Below are 25,210 nucleotides of genomic sequence, written 5' to 3'. Positions count from 1 at the left end.
TAATGGGGTGTATGAAGCACTAGAGTGAAGCCAGCAGAGCCAGGAACTCAGTCTCCACAGTGACTACAACGATATAATTTCAAGAGCACCAAAATGAAAACCTCCGAGCAATTCTAAAGCTCAATCTTGGCCCCAAAGATGAAGAAATGCACTTCCATCCTTTCTGGAGAGAGCTGGTAGGTGACTGTGAATGTGTAATGTTGCAGATACTTCCAGCAGCCATCACTGCATCAACTGGCTTTTGAATGACTCATCATGAATAAGAGATCTGGAAATTACTCTGATGGAAAGAACAAAAGGAAAAAGGAGGAGGGAGCAAAGGGAAGAGGAATGAGGAAGAAGAGGAGACTGAGGAAAGAGGAAAAGATGAAGAAGGGAGGAGGCCAAGGCGCCAGCAACTGGGAGGGAACCAAAGAAGGCATTTAATCCTCCCCTTGCCAAAGTAATTGATGTCTACTCTATTCTCAAAGAATTCTGGGATGGGTAAATACCCTTCATAACTAATCACAGTGAAAGTCAAATTTTTATAAGATGTTCATTTTGCTAAGCTCCTGATTTGCCATTGTTTCAGCCTAGCTAAAATACAGAGAATGTTGTCTTGATGTTTCCATGTGTCTCTTAGTTCTTTAAAAAAAAAAAAGTCTAATATACTCACTCATTGGAGAAATGCCTCCTACAACTGAATTAATCTGAGAAGATGATGTTTTATAATCAGCAAATACTTTATCTGTTGGTCGTGAGAGAGTCAGAGGAGTTTTCATTGGTTTCCCAGGTTCTTCTTGTACAATATCTTCAGGTTTGATCAGAGGAGAGACCTGGCCCTCTAATTCTGTACCAGTAATAAGGAGGCACTGAGGATCTTCTGACATTTTTTTCCCTTTTAAAAAAACAGCAGAAAATGTCTACTGTGATCAGTACCAAGCATTTCCAGCTGCCATTACTTAGGGTCAAATGATGAAATTTTCTACTTCTTGCCAAAGTCAGTCAGTTGTTTACAAAGGCTTACTATGTACCAGGTACTGTGCTAAGCTCTGGGGGGAAAAAATGCCCCTTGCCCTCAAGTAGCTTCCATCTTTATTTTTCTTGGGATTTTTTGAGGCTGACTCTCCCTAACTTGTCCAGGCTGGAAATACAATGGCCACTCATGGGCCAGTTCCAATACTGACGATCAGACCAGCTTTAGCTAGCTCCATTTTTCCAACCAGGAAAATCTGCCCTTCATTATGTAGCCCTCCAATCCTGGGATCACCATATTTGTGCCATAGTGTGGCAATCAGCATAGCCCACTGCAGCTCAGAGCTCCCAAACTCAAGTGATCCGCCAACCTCAGCCTCTTCAGCAGGGACCGCAGATGTGAGCCACTCCTGGCTAAGTAATGCCATTTTAATGACAACATTTAAATAACTTGGTACACACAAAATACATACAGAGTAGATGGAAGACCATCTCAGAAGGGAAGGCATTAGCAGCTGGGAAAACTAGGACAGACCTTCTATAGAAGATGTAGCCTTTCCATCTTGCCCAGGCTAGAAGCCAGGGGCTACTCACAGGCCCGATCCAATCACTGACCAACACTGAAAGCTTGGATCTGCTCTTTTTCCAACTAGAGCATGATTGTCTTCTAGGCAAATGACTGGCCCTCTGTCCCCAGGGGCTCACCACACTGATGTTGTACTTAACGAGGACACCCAATGGGCATAGCCCACTTCCATTCAGAGCTCTGGTGCTCAAGAGATGGGGCAGCCTCAGCCCTATTAGAAATGGGAAGCACAGGCATGCACCACCAGGCCAAGCTTATCAATGCTTTTTTATCCATTCATTCGAACCATTTTAAAAATCACATACCTCGGATGAGGATCTTTTCTTCAAATTCCTTAATGGGTAGTTTGTCTTTCCAGTTCAGAAAATTGGTGAATTCTTGGTAGTTAATTTTGCCGTCCTTATCCAGATCACAATAATCCAACAGTTCATCCAGAAGCACCTCATCTAGTTCTAGGTTCATCTGAGAACAGGCTCTCTGGAGCTCTTGTTTGTCTATCAACCCATCTCCTTTCTGTTAGAAAAAAGGTAAAAAAGCAAAAGCATGTTCTGCTCCTACATGCTTCTGCATGGGGGCTATCTCTCACCTTGTGCAAATGAAATGAAAGTCACTTAGCATTACTGCAAGCTTGCTACTGCATAAAGTTACACGTCTACATCAGGAATTGATGATTAAGCTGCATTGGTCTTTATTTTGTAGATATTATATCAACTAGGTAGCAGGTTATAAACATTGGTCAGAAGCATAAGTAGCCCTAGCTATGCGTGGATCACTTGGCCACATGTGACCGTACATATGTACCCTCCACAAGCGTGCCCTGGCACACAGGCTCTTGGCATAGAGGCGTCCCTCCTTCACACATCTCTCCTAGTCATGTGTATCCCCTAGAGGCAGCCAGGGAGGCACAGTGGATACACAGCTGGCCTGGAGTCACGAAGACCTCAGCTCAAATCCAACTTAGCTATGTGACCCTAGGCAAGTCCCTTAATCTCTTTTTGCCTCAGTTTCCTCACCTGTAAAATGGGGTTATAATTGGGGTTGTTGTAAGGATCAAATGAGATACCATTTGAAAAGTACTACAGAGCCTGGCATACAGCAGGTGCTATATAAATGCATATTCTCTTCTCTACATGTGTGCACTCTATTTGTATACCCTGGACAAGTGGGCTTTCCATGTCTGTGGCTTTTTGGCCATGCATGTCTTGTACTCTTCCCTACTAGTGGCATGGTAGCCTGTGGGAGAAGGTAGCCCATGCATACGTCAAAAGGAATCTTCTCAATCTGAATGAGTATGTTCTTGGAGCCAGGAAACTTGAGGTCCCAAGGGAAATACTCTATTCAACAAAACAACCATTTATTAGCTGCCTGCTATACCATAAGCTAGGTTCTGGAGAGACAAAGGTGCCAAATGTTGCAGCCTAGCTTTATCAAGTATCTTTTTTCTTTGAACTAATAATTGGTTTGAGTGGTAAAGAAATATACCAGAATAGGTTTAAGTGGCTTTTGATCCACAGAGTGCCCCAAAGCTGGGGTTACTTTTCTGGAGATTTACATTAGAAGCAGGGGGACAGACATCATAGAAGGGAAGTATGCTACATATTCTTAAGGGAATGACATGAAAATACTTAAAATATTACAATGTCAAGGCATCACTCCACTTCTGAATTTGTGTATGAAACGCATAACTTGTTTTTCATTAGAAATGTTTCTTATAATTCAATTGAATTTAATTGAATTGAATATGGGTCTCCTACTGAACCAGATTCCAGGCACTCGGGTAGATGCTAGGGATACAAGGATAAAAGTGAAACAGTCCCCCTGCCCTCCAGGAGTTTCCTTTAACTGGGTGGGAATAAGATACATACAGATAAGTCAACACAAGATAACTCAAGGACAGAAAGAATGCAAACATCTAGGGAATTAAAAAAAAAAAGACTGCCCTAGGAATGACACCTGAGTTGAACCTTGGAAGACGATAAAGATTCTAAAGCAGAGATTCCAAATCTTTTATGTGTGTCCTGGATCCCTTTGTCTGTCTGGGGAAGCCTGCAGACAGACCCCTTTTCAGAGTCATGTATTTAAATGCCCAAAATAAAAGAAGATTACAAATGAAAGCAATCATATTGAGATGCTGTTATCAAAATTGGGGCAGCTAGGTGGCATAGTGGATAGAGTGCTGGGAAAATTCATTTTCCTGAGTTAAAATCTGGCCTTAGACACTTACCAGCTATGTCATCCTGGGCAAGTCACTTAATCCTGTTTGCCTCAGTTTCCTCATCTGTAAAATGAACTGGAGGAAAAAAAAATGGCAAACCACTCCAGTATCTTTGCCAAGAACACCCCAAACAGGGTCACAAAGAGTCAAACATGAGGGGCAGCTAGGTAGTGCAGTGGATAGAGCACTGGCCCTGGATTCAGGAAGATCTGAGTTGAAATCCAGCCTCAGACACATAACACTTAATAGCTGTATGACCCCAGGCAAGTCACTTAACCCCATTGCCTAGCCAAAAAAAAAAAACCAAAGAGTCAGACATGACTGAAAAACAACTAAACAAAGTTATCAAAATACATATTTTGAGAGAAACAAAATTCACTGATCCCAGGTTAAGAACTCCTGCTCTGAGATGAGAGAGCGTTCAAGGTGCTCAAGGTGTGGAGAAGGCACAGAGAGACAAAAGCTCTGATACAGAGGTCGGCTCTGCCACTGTCTATGACTGTGGGGAAATCACTTCCCCTCACTCATCCTCAGTTTCTCCCTTTGCAAAATGAAATAGTTGCACTGAATGACCCCTATAGTCCCTTCTACCTCTCTGTTCCCATGGCCAACAAATCATGAATTACTGTGGTGATTGTTTCTATAGCTAAGTAGATAGTTATTTAGCTGGGTTTGCAAGGTAGGTGTCAGGGTTGACTAAAAAAAAAAAAGAGCAAAGCTGGAAAATCAAATAGACAGAGGGTGTCCAGCCAAGGAGCAGATGTTCCTTTCATGTTTCAATGTGCTGTGGTGGCCTGAAGATTCTGGATCGTGTCCACTAGCAGAAAGGGACAAAAGGTCAACGGAATATAACCAGATGCCCAAGAGAGAAAAGAGCCAGCCATCTCATTTCTTTTGTATGCAGGCACTGTTTGTGCTGAGTAAAATGCCTTAAGAGACATGACAAAAAAGAAGATATATATGTAAGCAGAGTTTTGCCGATATTTGGGATCTGGGCCTCTAACTTCAAAAAGTTACAGGAGCCCAAAATTATTCTACAGATGTCTAGGGAGCAGTTACTTCTCCCAAAAACCACCACCAAGCAAGCAATCACAAAGTGCTTACTATGAGCCAAGCCCTGAGCTAAGACAGCACCAGGGGGGAACGTGGGAGGGGGAAGCTAGGTGGTGAGGTGGACAGAGCACCAGCCCCGGAGTCAGGAGGACCTGAGTTCAAATCCGACCTCAGACACATAACACTCACTAGCTGTGTGACTCTGGGCAAGTCACTTAACCCCAATTGCCTCACAAAAAGAAAGCACTGAGGGTACAAAGAAAGAGAAAAACAGACCCTGCCCTCAAATAGCTCCCATTCTAATGAGAGAGACCACATGCAAAGAGCAATGTATCTAGGAGATACATAAAGTGTAAGTGAAAGGTAATGTCAGAGGGGAGGCACTGAGGGATGAGGGCATGGATATTCAGGAAAGAATTCCTAGAAGGTAAACTTTGACCTAAGACTTGGAAGAAGTCCACAGGCAAAGGCAAACAAGTGGAGGAGACGTGGGGGCAGTCAGTGAAAAGGTACGAGTGGTATGCGAGAAACAGCAAGGTCACTGCAGCTACATCATAGTGTGTGGAGGGCAATAAAGTCTAAGAAGAGAGAGAAGTAGGAAGGGGCCAGGCTCTAGACAGCTTTAAAAGTCAGGCTGAAGAATTCCATCCTGGCGGCAAGAGGGAATCGGTGGAGTTTAAGTAGAGGGAAGTGGAGGTGACATCATCAGACCTGCACTTTAGGAAGCTCATTCTGGCGGCTGAGTGGAGGATGGACGGGAGTAAAGAGTGACATGGAGCAGGAAATCCAACCAGAAGGCCATTGCAATAGTCCAGGTGGGAGGTAATAAGGGACCACCAACATCAGGGTGCAGGCTGTATAAGTGAAGGAGATGCTTTTAAGGAAAATGTTGTAAAGGAAGAAACCTTTGGGGAGGATTAGAATACGCGAAATATTGTACCACTTGTAGTGATGAACATTTAAATAGTGTGTATGACATTTTGAGACCAAAAGGGTCCTTAGACCATCTAGCCCAAAGACCTTATTTAGGATGTAAAGTGAATTGCCTAATGTCGGTTAGTGAATGAAAGAGTCAGAACTCAAACCCACTCCTTCTGACTTTGTCCAAAACATCACCTACCAATATCTAAATACAGGAGCACTGCAGCGCCGGGGTGGAGAAACACTCAGAGTAGCTGTCCGGTCCTCTCAGCTATTGTCCAAGGAAGAAACTCCTGTGGACAAGAGGTCATCCAAAACCCCACCAAGTGCCAACAAGAGGCAGCATGTGCCAGGCAAGGCAAAACCCTGCCATCACCTCGACCATCATCTCCCCTCAGATAGACACAGCCCAGGAATGTAAACCCAAAAGCCTTAGGAAAGCAGCATCACTCAAGTCATTGGATCTGCTCCCAGCCAGGCCCCACAGCCCATTGAGGGGATAAATCGTTGTGGGGAAGGGGCCTGCCTTCCTCATTACCACCTACCAGCAACAGCTTTGGTAAATTACCACCAACAGGTGGATGAATGCAGGAGCCCCAGGCCACCAGTCCTGCTTCTGGTCTAGCCTTCACAACCATTGTCTAGGGAAGCAACTCCTTGCAGACAAAAGACCAGCTATCCCAAACAGCTGCTACTCACAGAGCAGGTAAACCAAACTTAGCAACAAAGCACCCTGAAGGAAAGACAGGAGGTATGCACCGGGTAGGTCAAGCCACCACCACCTTCACCACCATCTGCTCTCAACCCCTGATGGAAATAGGCCAGGAGCGTGAATCCCAGAGCCTTTGAAATGGCTTCCAGCCCACTGTCAAATGATTGAACATCAGAAAATAATGTGATTTAATCAGTAGAAATGATATTAGAGAAGAGGCATGAGCATCTACTTTGATTCTGCCCCCTAAGGACCATGAGACCTTTCCATCTGACTTGCAGCTGAAACCTTCCTCTACCATTAGAATGGGAGCTTATGGAGGGCAGAAATTGTCTTACTGTTTTATTTGTATCCCCAGCACTTAGCACAGCACTTTGCACATAGTAATAAATCATTCATTCATTCATACATTCATTCATTCACTCATACATGAATGTAAAGCTACTCAGTAAACTCTGCTGGCTCCCTATCGCCCCCAGGAGCAAATACAAAATGTTCTGCTTGACATTCAAAGTCCTTCATATCCTAGACCCCTCCTACCTTTCCAGTCTTCTTACATTTTACTCCCCAACATGTGCTCTTCAATCCAATGACGCTGGCCTCCTAGATATTCCACAAATAAGATATTCCATCTCTTAGCTCCAGGCATTTTCTCTGTCCCCCATGCCTGGAATGCTATTCCTGCACCCAGACTACTTATCTCCCTGGTTTCCTTCAAGTCCCAACCAAAATCCTATCTTCTACAGGAAGTCTTCCCTAATTCCTCTTAAATCCAGTGTTTTCTGTCTTTTATTTCCTATTTATCCTGTACAAATAGCTTGCTTTTTATATATTTGTTTGAATGTTGTCTCCCCTTTTAGACCATAAGCTCCTCGAAGGCAAGGGCTATCTTTTGCCTCTTTATATTTCCTCAGTGTTTGACACAGTGCCTGGAACATAGTAAGCACTTAACAAATGTTTATTGATTGATGGGTGGATATAGATAGCAATAAATGTGCACTATCTTTTCTATCAGGGAGTTTTACATTCAGTCCATTCCTATGTATACTTTTTTCCTGAAGTAATCTTTGAAATTGAGCTAGATTGGAATGAGGAGGATAAAGTCCTTGTTTTAGCTGACATATCTAATTTTAGTTTGTTGCTAATTTTCAAAATAGCCAACATCTAGTCTGTAATTTTACATGCTCAAAATCACATATAAAAGGTTTTGTGTCAAGCAAGATTCTATATAAGCAAATTGGGTAGTTAGGTATTCTCTAACCACTAATTTGTGAGAAAGTGGAGTTGTTTGTATATAGATGTTCTTATAAAATCAATTCCATTTGAATAATATGCATTAAACTATTACTAGAGAGCAGGAACATTAATGTACAGTTAGTTGGTGGAACTATGCATTGATCCAACCATTTTTGAAAACAATTTGGAACTATGTTCCAAAAGTAGCTAAACTATCTATGTACTTTGACCCAGCAATACTACTACTAGCCCTATAACCCAAGAGGTCAAAAAAAAAGAGGGAAAGGACCCACATGCACAAAAATACTTATAGAAGAAGCTGTTTTTGTAGTGGCAAAGGTCCGGTAGCTAAGGGATTGCCCATCCACTGGAGAAGAGCTGAACAAACTATGACAAATGAGATACTAATTGTACCTTAAGAAATAACAAAAAAGATAGTTTCAGAGAAACTGGGAAGACTTCTATGAACGGATGCAGAATGAAGTGAGAAAAAAATACAGCAAAAAAATAGAATAAAAACAGCATTGTTCAGACAAACACTTTTGGAAAACTTCAGAACTCTAATTCAATTGAGTGAGGATTGTCACAGGCTGGAGAGAATAAACCAAAAACATCAACAATAATAACAGATAGCATTTGTATTGTGCTTTATAGTTTGAAGACTCATAATAAAGTATGCTACCCACCTCCTCACGGAGAGGCAATGGATTCAAGATGCAGCATGAGACACACTCTTTTGGTTATGGCCAATGCAAAATATTTGACTATATGCATTTGCACAAGGGTTTTTGCTTTGTTTTTTGTTGCCATCATTGCTGGGATGAAAGAGAAATATTTATTAATCGAAAAGAGAAGAAAGAAATTTTTAAAATTAAACTATTGCTATCTTTCATTCCAGTAGACATATAGAGGCCTTGAAAGGAACCAAAAGGGACCTGCAATAAAACAGGCAGTAGATCATTTTAAGTGATAAAAAAGCATTAGAAAAACAAATTTAAGCATTATATTCAATATTTGAAGGCAAGTAGGATACCATTCTTATTTTAGGAGAAATTGAAATTCTCTTCCTGTCAAGCATCATCATATAGATAGTCCTACTTACCTTTTTCTCTGGGTGAAAACAATGCATAGATCATCTCGTTTCTCTTTTTTCTCCCACTTTCAAATTGAATAACTGGTAAAACTTTAACTAAGAATTCTAGTACCTGAGGCAAAGTCGGATGAGAGAAGAAAGAGCCTCCCTGGGGTGTGGGGAGACCTTGGATTCTAAGACATGGAGACATCACTACTGATCTGAAGCAATCCCCATCCATGAAGGATGTGGTAAGGATCCCCAAGCCCAGTAAGCATTCCTACCAGGAAAAGATACAGTTTATTTCCCAGAAACCATGGCCCTAGACCCCTTTGCCATGGCTGATAGCCCACAACCAGCACTGGGAATGGATGGCAAGGATTGAGACAGTAAACAAAGGGCTCCAAGGTAGGTGATACCAGGTTCCAGGAGGGATGCCACAGCCTCCCCGGATGTCAGAAACCTGGAGCAAAGCCCTAATCACCCTACCCTAATTATGGCCCTAATAACTGGCAAATCTACAGAGTCTGGGTGGAAGTTTTTTGACGTGAGTCACGTAGCTGCTCTTCTACAGCACTTAAATTCCTAAATAATTCCCTAACTCTCTGCTTAGACCTGCCTACATTTTCTAGTTTGGAAAAAATCTAGGTTCTAGGATTTTTTATGACATCTCCACAAGACTGATTTGTGTGAACAAAGAAGTAAAAAGCCATCACACCACTGACCTTGTCAAAATGCCGGAACGCCTCCAGCAAAGTGTCAAAGTTGTGATAGTTCACTTTCTTCAGATGCTGACGAAGTGCAGCAAAGACGGCTCGCTCCCTATCCTTGCCATGAAGGTACTGGCCTGGCAGTCGATTGTAAATGAGGTCGCCAGCTCCTGTTGGAACACAACTACAGCATCTCAGGGATAGCAATACTATTCCCATTTGAATAATGACAGTGATGATAATACTACTAATAATAATAATGAATAAACCTCTTTTGAAAAAAAGTCTAAATCTAGACCTAGACACTTAAAACAACTGTTACCATTAAAAATACAGTTATCTATAGATATGTGTCTGACAAAAGCCGGCGGTTTTGCACTGTTTCACTGCTTAAGAAGAAATTACTTTCTCAAAATCAATTTTGTATCTTATTACAAAAATTTGTATTTTGATATTCTATCTTCAATTATCTTCAATTTCAAATTCTATTGTCAATTATCTTCAATTTCTTCAGTGAGAGTTTACCCTCAACAAAATCCATTTTCAATTAAACAGTTGGGCTGGATGGAACAAAAATAAAGACTTTCAGGAACTGTAGAGTTCTCCAGCGTCTAAACTTCTCATTTTATAGATCAGGAACCAACGTCCAAAGAGGCTGTGATTTGGCCAGTGTTGGCAGAGTCTGCACCTGAATCCAGGCACCGTTAACTCCAAACTGAGCATTGTTTCCACTGCACCAAGAAGTCTTATACTAACCAATTGGTTATTTGATGTGTAAAATAGAATTCCACCAAAAGTTCCTCTTGAAAGAAGCCTTGTAAGGGGCAGCTAGGTGATGCAGTGGGTAGAGCTCCAACCTTAGAGTTAGGAGGACCTGAGTTCAAATCCAGCCTCAGACACTTGACACTAGCTGTGTGATCTTGGGCAAGTCACTTAATGGTGATTGCCTCACCAAAAAAGGAAGAAGAAGAAGAAGAAGAAGAAGAAGAAGAAGAAGAAGAAGAAGAAGAAGAAGAAGGAGGAGGAGGAGGAGGAGGAGGAGGAGGAGGAGGAGGAGGAGGAGGAGGAGAAGGAGAAGCAGCCTTGTTCTAGGGGCAGATAGGTGGAGCAGTAGATAGAGCACTGGCCCTGAAATCAGGAAGACCTGAGTTCAAATCCAGCCTTGACACTCACTAGCTGTGTGACCCTGGGCAAGTCACTTAACCCCAAGTTCCTATCTCATTGTTTTGTATAATTAAGGAAGTCTTTAGGTCAGCTGGGTGGCTTAGTGAATAGAGAGCACTGGGCTTGAAATCAAGACTCATCTTCATGAGCTGAAATCTGGCCTCAGACACTTACTAGCTTTGTGACCCTGAGCAAGTCACTTAACCCTCTTTACCTCAATTTCCTCTTATGTAAAATGAACTGGAGAAGGAAATGTCAAACCACTATAGTACCTTTGCCAAGAAAACCCTAAACGGTGCCACAAAGAGTCAGACACAACCAAACACCAACAAAGGAAGCCTTCAATGTTTCAGCAATCAGGAGATTAGTAGGTTTTAACCGTCTGTTGACGGGTTTATGGTCAGAGCTAATTTTTGCATTTTGTAACTCACCATCATATTGATGTGCTAAGAGCACCTAAAAAGGCCAGAAACCCTCAGTTAAAAAAAAAAAACCACTGACGTGAAAACAGAATTGTCAGTACAGGCAGGGATTAGCAACGAGTTGAAGAGATGGTATGCCCCAATTGCTTATATATAGTCCAAACTCAGCAGAAGTCTGTTGATTTGAGGCTATATAATTTCAAGCCTAATATATCTCAACTTATGTTTTTCTTAAGGCATTCAATGTACAGGGTGTTTCAAACTCAAACTGAAGTTGGATACTTGGAGAATATGTGTGTTCAAAAAAAAAGATAAGATAGGCTGGTCACATGATGAGAGTGGATGGCCCTCCTGGTCTACTGGCCACCCTGAAGATGCCAAAAGGGTGGGAAGAGATCTCCAGGCATGTTGAGTAGACCCTCTGTAGTAGATTTGTTGGAGGACATGGACCAGAACAGCATAGGATGTGCAGGACTAGAAAAGTTCTGAGCTAACTTTGAGTCTTTCCCACATCAGTTCATTGTCCACTCAACTGTCAAAATGATCTTCATAAAGCACAGATTTGACCACCCCACCCTCACCCCATTCAATAAACTCCAATGGCTCCCTACCACCTCCAGGATCAAATATAAAATCCTCTGTTTGTCATTCAAACCCCTTCATAACTGGTCGCTAACTACCTTTCCAGCATTCTTACACCTTATTACCTTCCATGTACTCTTCAATGCAATGGCATTGTCGTCCTTGCTGTTCCCACCACAAGACACTAACTGTAGATTTCCTGACTGTAGACCTTCACTGGTTGCACCATGCCTGGAATATTTTCCCTCCTCATATCTACCTCCTGGCCTCCCTGGCTTCCTTCAAGTGTCAGCTAAAATCCCACCTTTCCAGATTCCCCTTAACGCTAGTGCCTTCCATCTATTGAATATCTCTAATTTATCCTACATACATCTTGTTTTCATGTTGTCTTACCCATTAGACTTGAGACCCTTGAGAGTAAAGACTGTCTTTTGCCTTTCTTCATATCCCTGGAGCTCAACACAGGATCTGGCACACATAGTAGGTGATTCATAAATGCTTGTTGACCACCTGTATCCCTCTTGGGAATATATGTGTCAATAAGATAATAGATCCACTGTAGTATTAGATTATTAAGAATGGAGACTAGACCCTGTGATTTGATTGGTCTAAGAAACTCCAGATACGGCCACTTTCTCTTCCAATGTATCTTAACACCTTCACAGCAATTAAGAATACTGGAGCATTGTGTAAGAGTGATTTGTATAGTCAAAGAGCCAGTATGCATGAGAGGCAGAACTTAATCCTGCCTCCAAGGTCAGCTGTCTACCCATAATAACATGTGACCTCTAATGACTTGAAGATTAGTCTCAAGTATTTGGTTGTTCATTGCACTGCTTAAATCTAAATCAATAAGCATTTATTAAGTATCTGCTCTCTGCCAGGCACTTTGCTAGGGTCAAAGGATGCCAAGGAAAAAAATAAATGTATTATTATCCTTTTCCATTTGGCTGCATAGGCATATTTTATATAAGGAGGTTGTATTTGTTCAATAAGATCCAATTTTTTTTTTAAGTTTAAAGGGACACACTACCAGGGAATGAAGCTTTTCATCCTTCAAATAAAATGACACAAAGTGAATGTTTCTTTTCTTCAATTTGTTTTGTTCCATTAACAAAAACACAACCTTGTGATTTATCTTTTTTTAATGTGAGACTTGTAAAGGAAGGCAATATTTAATTGAATTCCATGGTTTTTTACACTTTAGAAGAAAGCTATATATTTACCGTATTCATCTGGACGCAGAAATATTCCAAATGTGTGATCTGGTGGAACATTCATTGTTTCTGCAATGCTATCAATGAAAACAAACGCTGTCATTAAAATACTTGTCATGTAACACCCCTAGAATTTTAAATATTCCCCCCATACATTGTTAAATGGAGGATTTATAGGTGAAATACAGGCAAGAATCCCAAAGAGTAAGGCACTGAAGAGTTTCTATCTTCATTGGGAGGAGGGAATGTTCACACCAGGTTATTAATGATGACAATGAGAAGGAGGGGGAAGATGGTAGTGACAGTAATAATACTTTGAGAAGCTTTATTTAATCTTGATCACTTGGTTGAACTAGAAGAGTTAGGCTGATGAAAAAAATGTCAATGCTTTGACAAATCTTTAATTTGTCAAATGAGATGATGTATGTAAACTGCCTTACAAAACCTTAACCCATGACAGACGTTTAAGCTGTAATCTTTCTTGTTATCTCATTTTTCTCATCTAGTTGCATGGAATTTGGTTTTAAAAAAAAAAAAACTCTCCTAGGACAGATCCCTATCCTGTTATTATTCTTTTATGTTGAACATAGAATTATTTTCTTTTTGTTGCTTAAGGCAAAAAAAGCAAATTTAATATTTATACTAAATACTGTCTCAGGGTCATCTCTATCTGAATTCAAAGTAGGTAAAAAGGATAAAATAGTAATACTTCACAATTAGATAAATAGTGCTTTATAGTTTATAAAGAACTATACAGACATCATCTCATTTGATAAATTATGTCTGTCAAACATCAAAGTTGCTTTTTCTTTTAACAGCATATCTCTTCTACTTAAACCTCAATGAAAAAAATAAAGATTAAGTAAATCTGCTCAAACTGACACTTAGTCTCATGTGCCCCTTGCTGTAATTATGGCTAAGTACTACAGTATCCCTGATTTTAAAAACCAAAAATTCCAAACAGACCCCATTTAACATAGAAGTGAAATAATATATGCAAATTTGGGCTCATGGAGGTAGTTTTGTTTTGTTTTGTTTTGTTTCGAGACTAGGCCTCATTCTGGCCAGAAATATAAACAATGGCCATTCGTGGGTCCAACCCACGGTGGGCATGGAAGCTTTGTTCTGCTCTGATTCTGACCTGGGCTGGTCCACCTCTCCTTAGGCAACTTGTGACCCTCAGGGCTCATCATATTGGTGGTGAGGACACTCGATCAGCTTTAGCTACTAAAGTTCAAAACTTAGCACAAAAGCAATCCACCAGTCTTAGACTCCCTAGTGGCAGGAAGTAGTGCTTATGCCCTGCTGTGATATGGCTTCTTAATCAATATAAACCATCACTTTGGGGGTCACCAAAGCATTAAAATTTTGCTCATGATCAAAATTTAAAGATTCTTCTTAAATTTAGCAGAAAGATATATTTAAAAAGAAAATCAGTGCTGAGCACATTATTTTTCTAAAACAGTAAAAAAAAATCTATTAGTTGGAAAATTTATCTTTAACTTACGGATCCCAGACTTTTCCAAGTTTGTGTTGAAACTTTTCATTGAAGTCATCGACTCTTTTGGAAACTATTTTACTGCCTTTTTTCCTGTAAAATTAGAAAAAAATAGATATTCCTGTTGCCAAAGTCTATATAGCTTCCAAGTATACATACGGTGAAGAATATAATTGCATTTAAAAGTACTTATATACATATGTAAGTACATTTTGGGCATAAGGAAGATATCCTATTTCAAAAGCAATACCATATTAAAAAGAAAACATTATTTGTTCATTTTAGAATTGTTTCTATGCAAATTTTAAATTTACTTTTAGAAATTCGATATTTGTCATTCCTCAATTGATAAATGGTCAAAGGATATGAACAGGCACTTTTTGGATGAAGAAATCAAAGCTGTATATAGTCATATAAAAATTCTCTAAATGGTTGTTGATTAAAGAAATGCAAATTAAACTAATTTTAAGATACCATCTCACACCTATTGGATTGGCTAAAATGACAGAAGAAAATGACAAATATTCAAAGGGATATGGAAAAATAGGGACAATAATACACTGTTGGTGGAACTATAAACTGATCCAGCCAGTTTGGAGAACAATTTGGAATTATGACCAAAAAGTTATAAAACTATGTATGCCCTTTGACCTAGCAATACCATTATTAGCCTGTTTCCCAAGGTGATCAGGGGGAAAGGAAAAGAATCTGTATGTTCTAAAATACTGATGGCAGCTCTCTTTGTTGGTGGCAAAGAACTAGAAATTGAGGGGATGCCCATCAATGGCTGAACAAGTTGTGGAATGTGATTGTGATGTCATACTACTGTGCTGTCAGAAATGATGAACATGTTGACTTTAGAAAAACATGGAAAGACTTAATAAGAAATAAGGAGTAGTGACATGAGCAGAACCAAAAGAATGCTGAATACAGTAACAACAATATTATTCAAAGAATAACTGTAAATGACTAAGCTATTCTGAGTATTATAAGTATTCACATCAACTACAAAGGACCTATGAAGGAAGATGCTATCCATCTCCAAAGAAAGAACTGATAAATACAAGTATGTATAGTATGGGGGTGTATGTGTGTGCGTGTGTGTGTGTGTGTGTGTGTGTGTGTGTGGTATGTGTGTGAAATGGTGACTTTCTCTAGTGTAGGGCAGAGAGAAAGAGAAAGAGAGAGAAAGAGAGAAAGCTCTGAACTTAAAATATAACAAAAAAATAAATTAAAAAAAATTTTTAATCTGACATTTTATGAGACATTGTGATAATCTATAGCATGATTACTAAATAGAACAATATTGTTTTATCATTAGATTTCTTAAATGCAAGAGATATTTGAAGCTACGGTTTGCTGAAAAATAAAATATGTGTGCATTTCCTGTCCTATGCAGATATTGCCAAGCTGAACAAGTTTCTAGGGAAGAGTGACACTCTGTGGAGAAACAAAAGAATAGACCAAAATATAAATTAATTCAACTTCTCTATTTCTTGTTCTATTTCCTAATTGTTGGGTTCCATAAAGTTATTCTGAGATCTCACATACAATACAACAGCATCATAGAATCTGAGATTTAGAAGGGCCCTCAAAGATGACCTATTGCCATCCATTTCTGACTAAGAATTCCTCTGCTACATCCCTAGGAAGTAGTCTTCCAGGCTCTGAATAAAGACCTCCAAGGAGAAGACATCCCACTCTCTCCCAAGGAAACTCATTCCACTCTGGGAAAGTTCTCCTTGTTACACAACTTTTCTTCACCACCAAGCCTAAATCTGCTTCTATCACTATGCACTTCAAGCTCTCTTCTCACTAGTTCAACAGAGTAAATCGAATCCCCCTTCCATATCACAGCTTTGCAAACATTTGAAGACAGACAGCATATCCCCCACCCCAATTCTTTTCGCTAGGCTAACCATCCCCAGTTTCTTCAATGAATCCTTGTGTGTTTCCAATCCTTTTGCCAATCTGATCTACATCTTCTGAACATATTCCAGCTTGTCTGTGATGTTCTTCCTAAAATACAGTCATCAGAACTTAACCCAATATCCCAGATGTGTTCTAACCAGGACGGTACTCAGTGGGAATGTAGCCTATGTCATTTTTGTGTAAAAAACTATTTTTCTAAATCTTAAAATATCATTCCTGTATTTGCCACTTGTGTGACTAATCATAATTTTCTAGCATAATTTACTATTTAACCAAGTAGAACTTTTTCAACTTCATATTTTTCCCACTTAGTTCATAGACCACTATCTAAATTCATCTTAAAATATCTTCTGTATTAGTGGATGGAATATGTGGAGGGGATGAGAGAAACAGCAACATTTTGAGTCAGTTCATCCACTGTATCCAGGAGTTGAAGAAGCAAAGGGGGTAAAATTGTTATATAACATGAAGATTCTCTCAAGATGTTCCAACCACAAAAGATATGTGGGAAAGATTTTTTCCACAATCTTGAATGGGAGCCAGGGGGTTTCCCTATGGAATTTTTCTATATCACTGAATCAATGATCATAAAAATTATGCTTTTAGAACTTCCTATCATGCATGAGCTTATGGCTTCTCAATGCAACCAATGATAACATTAACTGATTTGGCAGCCCTATCACACTGAAACTTAGATTGTTTGCTATCGCTTAAAACCTCTCAATCTTGTTTACAGAGAATGATTGTATAGCCACAATTCCCTCACTGTGTACTTAGTAAAGCAGATGTTCTGAACCCAAGCATAGAACTTAATACTTATTCCTATTAAATCTCATCTTATTCACGTTAGCTCATCATTCCAGGTCATCAGCTCTTTTGGGACCCAGACTCTTTCATCCAAAGCACCATCTATCCCTCCCAACTCTGTTTCATCTGCAAATTTGACAAGCATGCCTTCTACGGTTTCATCTGACAAAAATGTTGATGAACACAGGGGCCAAGGCTAGATCCCCTGGACACTCCACTCTGTTGCAAATAATACCAAAACAAAAACAGATCTTGCCATTTATGTTTCAAAAATAACCTCTGGGGGGGTGGAACCAAGATGGCAGAGGAGAGGCAGCAAACCAGCTGAATTCTCTCAACATTCCTCTTCCCCTCTAAACAACTTTAAAATAGTGCCTCAAATTAAATTTTTGAGTGGCAGAGCAAACAACAAGTCGAAGAGAGATATTTTTCCACCACAAAACAAAAAGAGAAGTCTGTGACACCAGGGTAGTAGCCGGTCTAGAGCACATGCTGCAGCAGCACCAGTGGCAGACTTTGAAGGTGGTGGCAGCAGCAGCAGCTTTGGGAGTTCTCAGTCCAGAGATGGTTGGACAGCTAGTCAGAAAGAGATTACAGGAGACCCTTTGCTAGCATTGGGTGCAGCTGGCACTCTATGCAACTCTACCACCCACACACAGTTCTAGATCACAGTTCCAAGGCTGTGCTGGTGGTAAGTCACAAGGGAGCAGAGGACTGGTCTCAGTTTCAGAGCTAAGAGGAGCATTAGAGCTTGTGGCTATTAGGGGGAAGGGGTTTCCTGGGTAAAGACCAGAGCACAGACGCAGCAGTGACCACAGCTCTCCCCACATCACACCACTTTGGAAGGACTGAAAACTTGTAAACCCCCAGAACTATCTCTGAAAAAGGCCTAAATATTGGGACAATGCCTCTCCACCACAAGCTGAGTAGAGCCCAACTTTAACATGAAATTCAAATCTAAAAAATAAGCTAGAAAAATGAGCAAACAGCAAAAAAATAATTTGACCATTAAAAGCTCCTACAGTGTCAGAGAAGATCAAGACACAAATTCAGAAGAAGACAACATGAAAACAAATACAAAGCCTCAAAGAAAAATGATAATTCAATCAAAAAGAATTCCTGGAAGAGTTAAAGAAAAAATATAAGAGTGGTAGAGGAAAAATTGGGAAAAGAAATAAGAGTGATACAAAAAAATTATCAAAAGAGAATTCACAGCTTGGTAAAACAGGCACAAAAAGTACTGAAGAGGGAGCAGCTAGGTGGTGCAGTGGATAGAGCACTGGCCCTGAAGTCAGGAGGACCTGAGTTCAAATCCTGCCTCAGTCCAAACACTTGACACTTACTAGCTGTGTGACCCTGGGCAAGTCACTTAACCCCCCCCCAAAAAAAAAGTATTAAAGAAAATAATACCTTAAAAAATGAAGTTGGATGAATGATAAAAGAGGTACAAAAATTCATTGAAAAACTGAAAAAGCAGACTTAGGTCAAATGGAAAAGGAGGTACAAAAATTCACTGAAAAAAAGAAACTCTTTAAAAATCAGAATTGGCTAGATGGGAGAAGAGATATAAATGCTCACTAAAGAAAATAATTCTTTAAAAATTTGAATTGGGCAAGTGGAAGCTAATGACTTCAATTAAACAATAAAGCAAAATCAAAGACTTTTTTTTTTAAATAGAAGAAAATGTGAGCTATCTTGCTGGAAAAACAACTGACCTGGAAAATAGATTGAGGAGAGATAATTTAAGAATTATTGGACTGTCTGAAAGCCATAATTTAAAAAATAATAATCTACACATCATATTTCAAGAAATTATCAAGGAAAGCTTCTATATCTTAGATCCAGAGGGTAAAATACAAATTGAAAGAATATATTGATCACCTCCTAAAAGAGATCCCAAAATGAAAACTCCTAGAAATATTATAGCCAAATTCCAGAGCTCCTGGGTCAAGGAGAAAATATCGCCAGCAGCTGAAAAGAAACAATTCAAATATCATGGAGCCACAGTCAGGATCATACCAGATTTAGCAGCTTCAAGGATCAGAGGGTTTGGAACATGATATCCCAGAAGGCAAAGGAGCTAGGATTTCAAGAAAGAATAACCTACCCAACAAAACTAAGTATATACTATGTTATAGTATATACTATAGCATAGCACATACAATAGTGTAGCTTTGTTTTGTTTTGTTTTGTTTTGTTTTCGGGGGGGGGGGGGGGGAATGGATATTTAATGAAACAGAGCACTTTTTCAAGCATTCCTGATGAAAAGACCAGAACTTAATAGTAAATCTGGTATTCAAACACAAGACTCAAGAGAAACATAAAAAGGTAAACATGGAAGAGAAATCACAAGTAACTTAATGTTTTTAAAGCACTGTTTACATTCCTATATGGGAAGAAGAGACTTGTAACTCCTAAGAACTTTATCATTATTATGGCAGTTAGAAGAAGTCTACATAAACAGAGGGCATGAGTGTGAGTTGATTACATTGGGATGATGTAAAAAAAATGAAATAGTGAGAAAGAGGGATTCACTGAAAGAAGGGGGAAGGGAGAGATCAAAAATGGAAATTTTTCTCACAAAGAAGAGGCATACAAGTAAGAGCTTTTTCTGTGAAGGGGAAAATGGGGGGAGGGGAAAAGGCAGGCAATTTTTGAGCTTCAATTTCATTGGAATTGGTTCAAAGAGGGAAGAATATATATACACACTCAGTTGGGTATAGGAATATATCCAAGTCAGTAGGGAAATCAGAGGGAGAGAAGATAAGAGATATGAAAGTGATGATTAAAAAAAAAAAGGTGGACTAAGGAAGACAATGGTCAAAAGCAAATTAAGAGTTTTTAGAGTTTTGAGGAAAGAGAGTGAGAAAAGGTAAAAATAAGAAAATAGGATGGAGGGAAATACATAGATAGTAATAACTGTGAATGTGAATGGGATGAACTCACCCATAAAATGGAAGCAAATAGCAGAATGTCTTAGAAACCAGAATTCAGGGGCAGCTAGGTGGCGTGGTGGATAGAGCACTAGCCCTGGATTCAGGAGGACCTGAGTTCAAATCTGGCCTCAGACACATATCACTTACTAGCTGCATGACCCTGGGCAAGTCACTTAACCCCATTGCCTAAAACCAAAGAAAAAAAAGAAAGAAAAAAAAAAAGAAACCAGAATTCAACAATATGTTATTTACAAGAGACACACTTGAAACAGAAAGACCCTTACAGTTAAAATAAATGGCTGGAGCAGAATCTATTATGCTTCAGTTAAAGTAAAAAAGGCAGGGCTAGTAATCAGACAAAGCAAAAGCAAAATCAACCTAATTAAAAGAGATAATCAGGGAAACTACATTTTACTTAAAGGTACCATAGACAATGAAACAATTTCCCAAAAGTTTACATCAGGTATCTCTGATAAAGGCCTCATTTCTCAAATATATAGGGAACTGAGTCAAATTTATAAAAATAAGTGCCACTCCCCAATTGATAAATGGTCAAAGGATATAAACAGGAAGCTTTCAGAAGAAAAAAAAATCAAAGCTATCTATAATCACATGAAAAAAACTCTACATCACTATTAATTTTTGTTGTTCACTCATTCAACCATCTGACTCTATGTGACCCCAGGGACATTATCCATGGGATTTTGTTGGCAAAAATACTGGAGTGGTTTGCCATTTCTTTCTCCATTGATTAGAGAGATGAAAACTAAAACAACTTGGGGATATTCATCTCACACCCATCAAAAAAGACAAAAGCTGGAGAGGATGAGGGAAAAATAGGTACATTAGTGAACTACTGGTAGAATAATGAACTGGTCCAACCATTCTGGAGAAGAATTTGAAACTAGGCTCAAAGGGCTATAAAACTGTACACACCCTTTGACCCAGCAATAACACTTCTAGGTCTAAATCCCAAAGAGATAAAGAGGAAAGGAAAAGGACCTATATGTACAAAAATGTTTATAGCAGCTCTTTTTGCGGTGGTAAAGAATTGGAAATTGTGGGGGTGCTCATCAGTTGCGGAATGACTGAACAGGTGTAGCATACGATTACAATGAATTACTATTGTGCTATAAGAAATTATGAGAAGGATGGTTTCAGGGGTGGAGGAAGAAACATGGGAAGATGTCTGTGAACTGAAGCAAAGTGAAGTGAGAAGTACTGGGAGATCATGGTGGACAGTAACAGCAATGTTAGAATGGTGATCGATGGTGAAAGACAAGGCGCTCTGATCAACACAGTGATTCAAGATAATTCCAAAGAAATCATGATAAAAAAAAAAATGCTATCCACCTCCGGAGAGAGAAATGATGAGCTCTGAATGCAAACTGCAGTATAACCTTCTCACTTTATTTTTGTTGCTTTTTTGTGATATGGCTAATATGAAAATATGTTTTGCATGATTCCCCATGTATAATATACATAATTTTGCTTGCCTTCTCAATGGCTTGGGGGGAGGTAGAACAGAGAGACAGAATTTGGAATTCAAAATTTAAGAAGAAAAGAATGTTAAATATTTTTAAAATAACCTCTATTATTTGTGGATGCTTTTGGAGCAACCAACTAACTTCTTTTAAACATCTCAAAAATCATTAACTCATCTTAATGGCTTACCATTCTAGAATGCTTTTTTTTAAGTACATTCAAAAATGATGCTATTGATTCAATGTTGATAAGGTCTTTTTTTCCCTTTGGCAGTAATGCTGATGACTTAGCTGCACGCTCTCATGTCATCCCCACTGTGGCCAAAGGTATGTCTGTAGCTGGCCCCTGGTGTGAGGAAGGGAGTCAATAAGACAAATAGATATATCATATTTTACCAAATGAGATGCAGTGGGTCATAGCAGATAGAAGGCCAGTTTTAAAATCAGGAAGATCTGTATTTAAATTCTAATCCTGATAACCCCACTGGTTAATCCTGGTCAAGATTTAACTTCTCCTTGTTCCAAGCAAGTCTCAAAAACTCCAAGTTACAGACCACCCTTGTTGATCTGGGAGGTAGATCCCAAGGAAGAAGAATTCTGTGTTCTCACTGACAGAGCCAGTTTTCAATGATGATGGTCAAAATCTCTAGCCTAGCCCTGTAGCAGCTACAAAGTCAGCTGAAGGGTATAACTGCCCACAAATTTTCCTGAAATCCAGGGCTTCCTTGCCCTAACAATCATATAGACTCATTTTTTTCCATTATTAGATAAGAGATTTCTATCCCAGGAGTTTCTCACATAAATAAAATCACAGATCCAGACTCCACCCAAAAAAAAATCTTCATAACCGCATACCTTGATTTTCCCTTAAAGTCTCCTGGAATATATGATATCATTCCTCCAATAAAGTCCCATGCAATGCCTCAGAGTGGTGTTCAAGTACCTTCCTTCTCTGCTTTCTTTCTCAAATCACCCAGCCCTGGGCCCTCCCAGAAACCATCCAGAGCTACCCCACCCCCTTAGTCCCAGAAATCATCTGGCTAGGAGGCAAAAAGACTCACCAATAATGAGGGAGCCATCCCCCTCTTCCTTTCCCCTTCCTTCTAGGTAACCTGATGACTCATAGGTCTTGGGTAAGATAAGAGTCAACAATTCCATTCATTCCAATGAGATGCAGGGCTACTAGGCCTCACCATTTGCATTGCCATTGGACCCTAAAGCCCTCCTGGCCTTACCACCTAACCTATCTCTATACCACATACTCCCCTAAGTACTCCCCACAGCTACCTATGTAGCTTAAAGAACTCTGGGCTCCAAGAACGAACCAATGAGCAGCCCACCTGTCCGCCAGCCAAGGACCAACCTTGATCATTTCAGAAAGGCTCGTTGACAGAAGTTCTGCCATATACCGTAAATTTTTCACCACGTAAATCAACCCTGTTGTGGTGGGAACAATATCCTAACCTCATCCTCTATGCTAATTAAGCTAGTTTTTCCCTCCAAGCTATCTCCAGGATTTAATTGGCCTGGAGGATGAAGGCTATTACTGTGCACAATGATCTCCCTGTTCTCACTTCACTTTGCTTCAGTTCACAGATGTTAACCTCCTTGGATGAAGCTTTGGTAGCCTCTGTCTGTACTGACATGGTTTCCTGCTCACCTAAGGATATGAAAAGGCCCGCATACGTGATGTCAGGGCTCTTCCAGACTGGGTGAATGTCCCAAGATCGCACAAGTTACTTCACCCTGCCTTGTTGACCAGAACTTCCATGTGAAATTTGTAGGGAGAGAAAGGAGGGTTGAGTCTATCCAAGCTAAGTGCTAGAGTATCCTTGTTATAATCTGCACTTATAAAGAGAATACCGACAACATGACTAATGTGAAAATGTTTAATAGGAATGTATATGTGTAGCCTCTATCAGATTGTGCGCCATCTTGGGAAGGGAGGTGCAGAGGGAAGGGAAGAAAAATTTAAAACTCAAAAGCTTATGGAAGTGATTGTTGAAAACTAAAAATCAATTAATTCATTAAAAATAATAATTTGCTTATTTTTTTATTTTTTTTTTATTTTTAGGCAATTGGGGTTAAGTGACTTGCCCAGGGTCACACAGCTAGTAAGTGTCAAGTGTTTGGTTGAGGCCAGATTTGAACTCAGGTCCTCCTGACTTCAGGGCCAGTGCTCCATTCACTGTGCCACCTGGATGCCCCTAAAAATGATAATTAAAAGAAAAAGAGAAAGGATGCCCACATAATGAATTAGATATCTGAAAGCTTCAAAGTATGGAATCATTGCATAAAACTTGCCACAGTGTCAAACTAACCAAAACTTTGCAAATCAGTTGTCCAATTAAGCATAAAACAAGGCTAAGAGGTAAATGTCAAGGTATCAGTTTTCTGTTATATACTCTCTGGGGCCTTCTTAGCAGAGTGTGGAAAAGCATATTGCCTTAAAGAAACTTTAAGAATCCTAGGGCAGCTAGGTGGCGCAGTGGATAGAATACTGGCTCTGGAGTCAGGAGGACCTGAGTTCAAATTCAGCCTCAGACGCTTGAGACTCTCTGGCTGTGTGACCCTGGGCAAGTTACTTAACCCCATTACCTAGCCGAAAAAAGAAAGAAAGAAACTTGAATCTTATAGAAATCACCAATTCAAGATGTTTACTCTTCTGAGTTGAAATGTCATGTGTCTAACAATTACTCTGAGAAACAACATAATTTAACTTACATTTGTAGCTCGTGGAGCCAATGAAAAGATTTTGCCATAGTTCGACCATCGTTAAAATGTGGCGTTTCCCCTCCATAAGTTTGAAATCTATAAAAGCTTGCTGGGTTATATTTCCTATTCTTCATTTCCCCTGTAAAAGAAAAGAGGCTTCTCATTTATACCAGGAGAATGATTTTGTCAGGGTCATGCTTCTGAGAGGCCTTCAGAAGAGGCCCTGGACACTGACAAGAACCAAGAATGCTTTGGTGACCATGGGCAAGTTACTGACCCCAAGAGAGACGGTACTTAGACGTTAGTGGATATTCCTTAGTTACAGGTAGTGAAGCACCTAACTCACAGAGTCGCTTCAAGGATTAAATGAGTTAACATAAGTAAGACAATTTGGCAATTATATAAACTCTAACTATCATTATCATCATTGTTATTATTGCCATCATCATCATCATCATCATCATCATTAGCTTCTGTGAGCTTCAGTTTCCTCATCTGTAAAGTGGAGGAGTTAAACTAGATGACCTATATGGTCTTATGCAGCTCCGAAATGTTATGACTTTATAGTATGTGGTATCTTTGTGGACGTCTAAGAAGATAACTTGAAAAGAATATTCCACAGGATTGTGATGAGAGAGATAATTCCATAGATATAATTTCCATATGATACAAATATTGGCTCTGGGCCCCAAAAGAAAATGAGAACCAAGACATTCAAACAGAGCTTTAATAAAATCAGTAATAATAATGGTTAACATTTATATGTAGTGCTTTCCATTCATAAAGTGTTTCATAGGTATTAACCCATTTGATCCTCACAGGGATCCTGTGACAAGCTGTTGCTATTCTAATTTATAGATGAAGAAACTGAGACAGAGATAAAGTGATTTGCCCAGGATCAGCCAGCTAGCAAATGTCGAAGTCAGGCGTCGAACTCAGGTCTTCTGGACTCTGGGCCTAGTGCTCTATCCATTGTGCTACCCAACTCTAATTC

General features: G+C 39.6%; 1 protein-coding gene across 1 annotated transcript in view; it reads right to left on the bottom strand.

Annotated features, from left to right (window-relative positions):
* The window catches only part of EFHB (EF-hand domain family member B), a 46,711-nt gene that overhangs the window by 10,392 nt on the left and 11,109 nt on the right, over nt 1-25,210 (bottom strand). The window contains exons 6-11 of the mRNA XM_020987196.2: nt 24,226-24,355; nt 14,352-14,435; nt 12,854-12,921; nt 9,475-9,629; nt 1,846-2,053; nt 656-877 (exon numbers count right to left, since the gene is read on the bottom strand). Coding sequence (XP_020842855.1) covers nt 656-877; nt 1,846-2,053; nt 9,475-9,629; nt 12,854-12,921; nt 14,352-14,435; nt 24,226-24,355 — 867 coding nt within the window. The remainder of the gene's footprint in view (nt 1-655; nt 878-1,845; nt 2,054-9,474; nt 9,630-12,853; nt 12,922-14,351; nt 14,436-24,225; nt 24,356-25,210) is intronic.

The sequence above is a fragment of the Phascolarctos cinereus genome, unplaced genomic scaffold (genome assembly GCF_003287225.1).
Source record: "Phascolarctos cinereus isolate Bilbo 61053 unplaced genomic scaffold, phaCin_HiC Scaffold_1;HRSCAF=81, whole genome shotgun sequence".
Taxonomy (NCBI): Eukaryota; Metazoa; Chordata; class Mammalia; order Diprotodontia; family Phascolarctidae; genus Phascolarctos; species Phascolarctos cinereus.
Note: the sequence above shows the minus strand (reverse complement) of the source record. Positions and strands in the feature narration are given on the sequence as shown.